Source organism: Abrus precatorius, unplaced genomic scaffold (genome assembly GCF_003935025.1).
Source record: "Abrus precatorius isolate BTA unplaced genomic scaffold, Abrus_2018 Scaffold3, whole genome shotgun sequence".
Taxonomy (NCBI): domain Eukaryota; kingdom Viridiplantae; phylum Streptophyta; class Magnoliopsida; order Fabales; family Fabaceae; genus Abrus; species Abrus precatorius.
Genome location: NW_020874373.1, coordinates 31,230,184 through 31,240,094, shown reverse-complemented (window position 1 = coordinate 31,240,094; position 9,911 = coordinate 31,230,184). Strand labels below are relative to the sequence as shown.

Genomic DNA, 9,911 nt, shown 5'->3' with positions numbered 1-9,911 from the left:
ATGTGTGACAAGTGAGGCCAATTAAAATATAATATATATATATATATATATATATATATATATATATATATATTAGTAAAAGAAAGTCAAAACATAGTGGGGTAGGCACAGACATAAAAGTTAAAAAGGTATGTACTTGACTTGTTGGAGAAGTCTTAAGACAAAAAAGGTAAATGTCATTAAAGTAATTTTAATAAAATTTGGAAGCAATCATTTAATAAAATAAAAAGTGGCTGAAATGTGTGACAGTGAAGTGGGGCCAATTAAAATATAATAATATATATATTAGTAAAAGAGTCAAAACATAGTGGAGACACTTACCCTCACTCAAATACTAGTGCATTCGTTTATATATATATAATGTATCTTTTTCTGATTACTTTTGTATATATTAAATGTAAACCTTTATACTAACTATTCAATATTTATTTTTCAGTTTAATATGAATTTAAAAATTTATTTTATATTTTATTTATTAATTTTAAGAGTTATGTCTTTTTACTCAATTTTATTTAAATATAAAAATATTTATTAATACTATTATTTTTAATATTTTAAAAATATATGAAAAAATGTGCAATGAATTTTAATATTTTTACTTAAAAAATTATGTTAATTTTAATAATACATGGAAAGAAATCTCATAAATCTTCTCTATATAATAAATTGGAGTACCCATCCTTAAATAAGAGTGTTTTTAAAAGTTATATTAAATGAGAATATTTAAATTTTTTTATTATATTATGTAATTTTTTATTTAAATTTAAACATTTAATATTTCACAATAAATTTTTTATATATTTTTATTTTAAAATTATATTTTCAATTTAATCTTAATAAATATAATAAAATATATACATTTTATTAATTTTAAAATAATTAAATAATAAATGCTTACTTTTTTGAATTTAATTGTATCAATATTTTTATTACTTCCAAAGTAAAAACACATTTATGTGATATTTATTAATACCTGCCCTACGGAAACTGTCCATGCAGTTGACTTCAGAAGTTTATATAATATTTAATATTTTAAATAATGTAATAATAAAGACAGAGATTCTCCAAAGTTTGACAGATATTTTCGATGAGATCGATGCGAATGCGAATGCGAATGTACTAGGCAACACCATAGTCTGAGTGGAAGGGAAGCAGCAGAATATACAAGGCGCGTGGAAAGAGATAGACACTCTTTTCTCTTTCACAATCCCCATGGAGACATGGACCCAAACTTCCCCACCCCAGTGGTCCCACATAACTCTCAAATTTTCATTCATTTAATATTTTTTATTCTCCAATTAAATATTTTTTATTATTTGAAAATGATAAAATATTTCAGTGTTATCCAAAACAAGAAGTGCTTTTTCTGTTCGACTTTGTTTGCTTCTCAGCGCCTTTCATAAATCCCAGAAACATCGCATAGCACAGCATCGTCATCATCATATCACAGCTCAAACAGGAGAGAGAAAGTGGGAAAGAGAAAAAAGAAAATCTTTTTTTAGAGAGAGAAAAGGAGCATAGCCCTAGAAAAAATATGCAACCAGATAAGGACTTGTGCAGCTGAGAGACTGCGAGAAATAGAGAGAGAAAGACCATCATTTTTAATGTTTTGTTTTCAAATTTGATTTTTATTTTACCCTCTTTCTCCATTGTTGTAGAGTAATTTGCTTTGCCAAAGATTTCTTCTTTGCACTCTTACCAGTGATTCTCTCTCCTCTTTCTCTGTGTGACCTTGCCAGCAAAGTAACTGTTGAACTTTTTCAACTCAATCACTGGCTTGCGCTTCTTCACAGGTGGACCTGCGAATGTGCACCACAGCTTTTTGATCCTGTTTCTCAAATGTTAGTATCAATCTTGTTCCCTTCTCTTTTCATCTGCACGTTGAAACCCATGTTGCATTATCCTTTTGATGTATTTGGGGTGTTGAATCTGTTCAAGTTTTAAATCCAATTCATTAAAGGTTGTAACTTTCCATGTCAAGAGCATCATGGCTGAAGTTTTGGTGTTTTACTCTTTTCTCCATGTGATTTTGAGCACCCTTTGGTGTGATATGGTGTTTTTTGCCCTTTTATGGAAATGGGTTTGAAGGCTTTTTAAGGCATTGGGTTGAAGTGGTTCCTTCATTTTATTTTTTGGCTTAACTTGTCTTTTTTGTGTTGTTGATATGGAAGGTTGAGCTCTATCTGTATTGGGTATGAGGTTACCTTGGAAATTGCTTAGTGTTTAAGGTTTATGATGGGTGTTGGTAAGAGTGGACCTTTTCATGTTCTTTATCTGTTCTTTATCTTCAACGTGAAGCCTTTTTTATGTTTCTTATGGTTTGGTAGGCTGTAAAATAGTTTCTTTTATTATTTGTCTTCTCTTAGACGTGCATGTTGTTGTTGGAGAGTGGTTCCCTTGTTGTATGGATGCTTAATGCTTTCTTGGTTTTCCATCTTTTTCTCTGATCTATCTTCTGCTTTATAGTTTGTCTTTTCCTTGTGTGGGATGCCTTTGAGTCTAGGGTCTTTTTGTTTTACTTCGTATGTATATTTTATTATGGTGCCATCAATGAGAGTTTTTTTCTGGTGGAAGCTTCACTATTTTGATTTTAACGACTTGTAGCTGTTTTTCTCAAGTTGATGTAATTTAAGCACTTTTTGGCACTTTTGTTGATCATTGCTCATTGGATTTCATACTTTTTATCGTATGCTAACATGTGGATATTTTTTTCCTCCAAAATTTGTGACTATGCTCTATGTGAGAACAGAGCTAGGTGATAAGTTTAGGTAATATTGAGGGGTCTAAGTTTCTTGTGAAAGATTTCGAAGTCATTTGAAGTAAATGCATGGATCGTGGGGACCAAATGGCGTTATCTGGTTCTTACTATATGCAGCAGAGAGGAATAGCTGGTTCTGGAGCACAACCAGAGTTACATGTTTCACCCAATATTCGTCCGCTGTCTAATCCCAATCTACCGTTTCAATCTGGCATTGGTGGTGGTAACATTGGATCCTCCTTACCTGTAGAATCTTCAGCAATTTCGTCTCATGGTGTCAATATGGGTGCTCCTACTGGGGTACCTCCTGGGGAACCTGTCAAAAGGAAGAGAGGAAGGCCTAGGAAATATGGGTCTGATGGAACTGTGTCGCTGGGATTGAGTCCAACTCCAACATCGTCAAGTCATTCTGGAGGCTTGTTACAAAGCAGCCCGAAACGAGGCAGAGGCCGCCCGCCTGGGTCCGGGAAGAAACAGCAATTGGCTTCTCTTGGTAAATCTCTATTGCAATGCAACTTATTGTTTTTTCTTGTGTTAAATATAATATGATAATTGTTTGAAACTGAAAGGTTGATGGTTTTATAATTTTGCAAATCTTTGTCCATGTGTAATTTGGTTGCAAGTTGTTTTTAGCTGAATGTTTATTTATTGACTTTTTTATGTTGACATGCTATTATCATAATAATGACGTGAATGAACAATGGTTTTTGAAGTCCAACAAAATTTGCTATATATTATTAGTTGGTTTTTGTATTGTGTGCTCAGGGCCACATGTTAACAAGTTGAAACTAGTATTCTTTTATTGGAAATAAAAGTATTTATTATCTTAAAATTATATAAAGCATTTAATGCATATTTTTTTATGGTAACTAAAGCATTTGATAAATTGTATTTAATGCTTCTTAGAAAGCATATATTAGAGAAATTGATTATTAATTTCCTTGAACTTAAAGTTTTGCTGGTCCCCAAGATAGAGAGAGATGATTTTCTTAAATAAATCTGATTAAAATTAAATTGGACCACTGTATTTTAATAACTTCATCTGTTTATTTATGATTATGATTGTACCCTTCTTGTTTCCACTGTTGCTGTAGAACTTTAGACTGAAAACAGTTGTTTGTGTTTGGTTCAACCTATTTTAAAAAAGTAATCTTTATTTTTTTTCTATTTTCTGGAGAGATTTTAGGGAAAAAAGAAGGTGATTATTTCTCCATAATTAATATTTCTCAAACATGCACTCTTACATTATCAGCAATTACTGCCCCAGGTTATAATTATGGAGATATTTTGAAAAAGACATTTTACAATGGTTTAAATCTTCATCTATTTTACTATTTATATAGCATTACACCCTTCCCGTTCCACTATCGTTGTAGAATGGTACACTGAAAACAACTATTTGTGTGTTTGGTTCAACCTATTTTAAAGAAATATTTTTTTTTTCAACTTTCCTTTGGGTGCTTTTGAAAAAATTATTTCGCCACCATTAATCTTTCCAAAACACACTCTTATTATCTAATTACTGCCCTAGGTTATATTAATCAAGCTATTTGGAAAAGACATTATACATTATTGACAAAAGTTTTTAATTACACACACAAACATGGTGTGTATATGAGATAGATGAACTGAGTTGTGCACTACATTATGTAACCGGTTGAGCATGGGATACAATATAAGCTCATATGATTGTAGATCTGTTGTGAGAAAAGTTGCAAGGGTGTTAATATGCATATTAAATAACAAGAATTTCACCAAAACAACATTTGTGAAGTAATGAAAATCTTATAATGACTGAAATCTTTAGATTTCTATTTCTTTCTACATATGATAAATTGGATTCTTAAACTCTATGGTTCATATTCCACATTTAGATTCTATTTCTTTTGTTGAAGATTACAGCTTATTGTCTTTTTTGGTAAGACCTAGGGCCCTGGGCCCCTGGGTGGTTCCCTGATGGGGCCTGGAAACAGCTTATCTGTTCAGAAGTGAGTTAGAATTCCAATTATATTTGGTGACACTTGCATTTATCATAATGGCTATTAAGTTTGCTAAGTTCTTCATTTGCACCCTCTAACTTGGATTTGTCCATAATGTCTGATTCACCCTAGATTATTGATATATATATATATATATATATATATATATATTTGTTTTAAATGTTTTGAGTGGTTAAATATTTCTAGGTGAATTGATGTCTGGTTCGGCTGGGATGGGATTCACTCCTCATATCATCAACATTGCAAGTGGAGAAGTATGTCACAAATTTTTATGAATTTTAATTAATATCTTTGTTTTGGTAGCATATATTGTTGTTGCTGTAGGGAAAATAAATGGAAGAAGAGAGAAGGGAGAAATATGACTTTGAATGATATTAGAATAATTCTAAATCCTACAACAACATCTTCCCTCCTACTTATTAAATGAAGGAAGAATTGAATGCATTGTATGTTTTCAACCAATATATTAAATGCATTCACTTTTTCATTTAATATTTACTTTATAAAGTATTAGGAGGATTAATAGGAAGATATGATAGGATGATATAACATTACTCATGATATAACTTTGTTCGAGTATCAAGATGATGTTGTGTGATATGTTTTGATATGCAGTATGGGATCATCACTAGCCAAATAAACCTATTTGTACTCATTATTCTTGGTCAGGTGCTGGTGTAGTATATCTAGTGCAAGCCTAGAATGCTGACATAATTAGATTCGTAGAACTACATGATTCCTTATATTTTACTAAAGAAGTATTGCCTTGTGATTTCTATAAGTATTTCTGTTATCTTATTCACACAAAGGTCTACGTAAAACATCTGTTGATTTATTTATGCAACCAAAGTTTGGCATATTTGGCCCAAGAAAGGTGGCACCATGTACTATTTTTCTTTTAAAATTATGATAAAACTGAAGTATTAAAGGCTGTCCAAGCATTCATATATGTATTTTTTTAACTCTTAAAAGTAAGAGTAGACTTAGTGAGCCAATGCCATGCATAGGGGATATATATGGTGTTAATTCTCTAATATTACTTATAACGATTTTAAATCATGATCTTTTTTAAGTTTGTGCCACATATCTTCGGGTATTTATGTAATTATTAGTGAATTACTCTCTTGTAACTTTTTTCTCTGTAGGACATTGCAACAAAAATCATGGCGTTTTCTCAGCAGGGGCCTAGAGCTATATGCATTTTGTCAGCCAACGGTACTGTCTCAACTGTCACTCTTCGTCAGCCGTCAACTTCAGGTGGCACTGTCACATACGAGGTTTGGCACCTTCTTATTGTAATGTACATGTTGATATAGATACCCGTACTGGTTCATATGAAATTGTGATTACATAATGACGCACACATTTATGCATACATAACAAAATGCACATAATCAAACGGCAATCCTTTATGGAGGTACTGAATACTGATTGATAGGTTCAAAATAAGCATTTGTTATGTTTGAAGAATGCCTTCAAGATTCTATTCATGCATGGAAGTTGATGCCCACATTATTACTGCAAATTAAGACTGTTTTGTGGCTACTTTTTAAATTGTTTTATATCTGAGGCTTTGAACATTTTTGTAGCTCTTCCAATATACCAGACTAACTGAAACAGAGTTGTAAGTTTAAGCATGAGATTTGTTGCACAAATAATTTGTGAGTACATTCCGAAGAATGTAAGTTTATGTATATGTGGCATAAATAAACTTCAATCTCTTGAATGACTGAAGCAAAATAATCTTTTGCCATTGAATCATTTTGACTTTTTGAGCCACCATGTATTTTTGATTGGTAGGTTCATTAGTCCAAAGGAGAAATGCAGGCACTATCCTAGCTTTATTCAAGTACTTTGATTGAGAAATATCCATAATTGTTAGCCTTCCTAGTAAAAATCTTAGATTCCAGACATTCCACACATCATAGTAAACGAGTACATATTAGTTTTATTTTTCTCCCCTTTTCCAAGTTACAGCTCTCTACTCTGATAAGGCTATTCATATATCCATATGTATATGTATTTAATTAATTAATTGTTGCTGTACTTTTGAATTTGACAGGGGCGCTTTGAGATATTGTGCCTGTCAGGTTCTTACTTGCTCACTGATGTCAGCGGTTCACGCAATCGAACTGGTGGACTAAGTGTGTCCCTTGCTAGTCCTGATGGTCGTGTCATTGGTGGGGGAGTTGGTGGAGTGCTTATTGCTTCAAGTGCTGTTCAGGTAACAACATTAGTACTTCCATCAAACATCATATTGTTATATATCTTGAAACAATATTCTCATTCCCACATGTTAAAAATAATTGTTTTTTAGCTAATCACTAAATCTAGAAGTTATTTGTGACTACAGGTGGTAGTTGGGAGCTTTCTATGGGGTGAATCAAAGACAAAGAACAAGAAAAAGGAAGGCTCAGAAGGTGAAGTTGCTGTGGAGTCAGATCATCAGGGAGTTCATAATCCAGTTGCACTGAATAGCATTTCACCAAATCAAAACCTGACTCCAACCTCGTCCTTAAGTCCTTGGTCAACATCGCGTCCCATGGATATGCGCAATTCGCATGTTGACATTGATTTAATGCGTGGTTGAGAGTTTGTTCCATATACACTAGTGCTGTGTATATATTTCAAATTCATGGTCTCTCATCTAATTTTCTTGTAATAGTAATGACAGAATGGGAAGTACCAACAACAGGGTAGAGCCAGCTGACTTTTGCAATTGATAAATCTCACTTTTCCACCCATGATTGACTTGGGGTTGTACTAATATTTTTGTAGCTGTGAGGAAGTTTAATTTGAAGATTTTATGTTCCTCATTGGTGATGATACCCTCTATTATGCCCTATTTTGAAAAATTATTGACATTGTGCTATATGTTTTATGTGGTTTAGGAGCATCAATTATGACATAATTTCATCTGAATTTTGTCATAGAACTGTCTTTTTGAAAGCAATGACAAAGGGAACATGAAGATTTATTATTGAGTATGCATGATGTGAAAGTGTTTTGTATTCTTATATTGTGATGTGGGGCTTTAGATTCTCTTTGTTGGCAATTAGATTGTTGCTGTCTCATTGGTGCCAGTAGTGAGTCCCAGTACTCATCCATTGTACCCTCCGTCATCACCCCACTCCCTTTGTCCAACTATGCATAAAATTTAGTGCTAATAAAGCGGTAGAAAGGAAAGAAAATTTAAAGGGTGTTGTACTCATGGTTATCTTTATGCCTTTTTACCCCCTACATGATGATGATAACACATTTTTGAACTATGATTTTGCTGAAAACATAACCTTAGCGATCAACGTTTAGCCCATTTTGGTTGTTGCTGTATAGAATAATAATTAGGAATAGTAAATCCCTTTTCCAGTTAAATTTGTTCAGCAGACATAGGTGGGGTACAATTGAATGTATTTTGTACCTTTTTTTTTTCTTTAAAAGGAGAAATTATGTCAAGCGTAAGTTTACAAAAACTCTAATAAGTTCTTTAATGAAGAAAACCTTTTTTCGAAAAATAAAAGCCTAACATCGATTTGTTATGACAAGGTACATTATCATTATTTCCATAATCTAAACTATGTTTTCCATCTTGGAACTAGTTAATATTCTCAAAGTGTTCAAGTATATTTTAATCACTACAACCCATCTCTCTGATATAATATTGACATGCAAAACAAACCCATCTAATGGAAATATGAATTCCAAGCTTATAATTAGTCATATTTTGCAATATTCTCCACCCTACTTTTAAAATACCAAATTTTTTTTCATTAACACTTCTCAAACTAGAATTAGGACAATTTTATCTTTTGATCTAGAACCTAGAGCCAATCTAAAATGTGGAAGATGATATCTGATGTTCCTATATGGTACAAAGAAACCATTGAGTGATGAGTATCATGACTTGATGAGGAAATAATTCTTGCCTATAAATAGAAAAACGTTTTAAAAATAATTTGAAGTAAAAATAATTCGATAGTTTTAAAAATTCTTGCATCATGACCTTTCATTTTTTATGTGAAAAAGGTGTATATGCTTTACGGCTAGGATATGGATGTCAACATGAGTGCCATCAATTACCCTTATGCGGTCTTTAAAATAAGGCCAATATCAATGTAATCTGCAATGTGTAGGGAAATATCTGAGTGCAATTTTTCAAAAGTCTAATAGCATAATTTCAAACTTGTACACGTCTATTAATATTCGATAGAAATGATTGCGAATGGTCTCAGTTTGAGATCGTTCTTTGACATTTTATATGTGGCTTTTTTACCATATATAAGAATAAGTCCACACTTTCATCAAATCCAAGGTGTTGGGTAGATATAAATTCCAAGGTTAATTACTGTATCAATTATTGAGACGCATGTTTTCTCATTCAGAATTGTTCCAAAATCCTATTTTTATTTCTGACCAATCATAAGGAGAATTTGGATTGCTAAACTATAGGTAAAAATTTAATTTAAGATTGAGCTGTATGAATAGAAAGTATATAACTAGTGTATGCATTATGAAATTTCATAATTTATAACAAAAAAACAATAACATATATATAAGATACACAGTACAATGATAAATAAAAGATCACATAACCACACAATTATTCACATAGAAACACAAGCACACATTTATTCTTATACATTATGAAGCATCTGACCAAGTAATGTCAAGGCCACCCCATTGATCATGAGGAACTCCCAAGGCTTTCCAGACAGCCTTGGAGGCATCAACAACGTTGTTAGGACATGGAGGCTGATAATCATGGTCTTCATCACATCCCATGGTGGAGTCACACTCATCAACAACCATAGCCACCACACTTCTTCCATTGGCACTGATGGTAATATTATTGAGACACCTACTCTTGTGATTGAACCATCCAGTGGAAAGTGCAACCACTGGAGTGTCATCAGAATGGTATTGGTTGTCACATTCTGAAGGGCCACCTCCATCTCCACCCTTTTCAAAACTGTTTAGTGTGAGTTGTGCCTTTGTGTGTGTGGACACTGCTGGTGAACATGTTGAAAAGTAAAAAATGGTGTGCCATTTTCGGTACCTAATATTCGGTTGAATGTTAGCGTTTTCGGTGCCTAACTTTGGTTGAAAAATTAGCAAATTGTGATACTTTGTTGCCTATAAATACGAAGCTCTTCCAT

General features: G+C 32.5%; 2 protein-coding genes across 2 annotated transcripts; one reads left to right on the top strand and one right to left on the bottom strand.

The window, feature by feature from the left end:
* The first annotated feature begins 1,343 nt into the window (after nucleotides 1–1,343).
* On the top strand, nucleotides 1,344–7,737 carry LOC113861371 (AT-hook motif nuclear-localized protein 9-like). The gene is made up of 6 exons (XM_027494151.1): nucleotides 1,344–1,841; nucleotides 2,750–3,251; nucleotides 4,945–5,012; nucleotides 5,904–6,035; nucleotides 6,821–6,982; nucleotides 7,112–7,737. The coding sequence occupies exons 2-6, from the start codon at nucleotides 2,828–2,830 to the stop codon at nucleotides 7,346–7,348; spliced, it is 1,023 nt and encodes a 340-aa protein (XP_027349952.1). The 5' UTR covers nucleotides 1,344–1,841; nucleotides 2,750–2,827; the 3' UTR covers nucleotides 7,349–7,737.
* Nucleotides 7,738–9,396: 1,659 nt separating this feature from the next.
* LOC113862480 (putative ripening-related protein 1) lies at nucleotides 9,397–9,911 on the bottom strand. The gene is made up of 2 exons (XM_027495565.1): nucleotides 9,881–9,911; nucleotides 9,397–9,761 (listed from the first exon to the last, which is right to left on the bottom strand). The coding sequence occupies exons 1-2, from the start codon at nucleotides 9,909–9,911 to the stop codon at nucleotides 9,397–9,399; spliced, it is 396 nt and encodes a 131-aa protein (XP_027351366.1).

Excerpts from the sequence above, each read along its gene's own strand:
- LOC113862480 (XM_027495565.1), bottom strand. The coding sequence starts at position 9,911 with ATGGAAGAGCTTCGTATTTATAGGCAACAAA. Across the intron at positions 9,762-9,880 it reads TCGTATTTATAGGCAACAAA|TGTCCACACACACAAAGGCA; the intron begins GTATCACAATTT and ends GTTCACCAGCAG.
- LOC113861371 (XM_027494151.1), top strand. The coding sequence starts at position 2,828 with ATGGATCGTGGGGACCAAATGGCGTTATCTGGTTCTTACTATATGCAG. Across the intron at positions 3,252-4,944 it reads ACAGCAATTGGCTTCTCTTG|GTGAATTGATGTCTGGTTCG; the intron begins GTAAATCTCTAT and ends AAATATTTCTAG. Across the intron at positions 6,036-6,820 it reads GTGGCACTGTCACATACGAG|GGGCGCTTTGAGATATTGTG; the intron begins GTTTGGCACCTT and ends TGAATTTGACAG.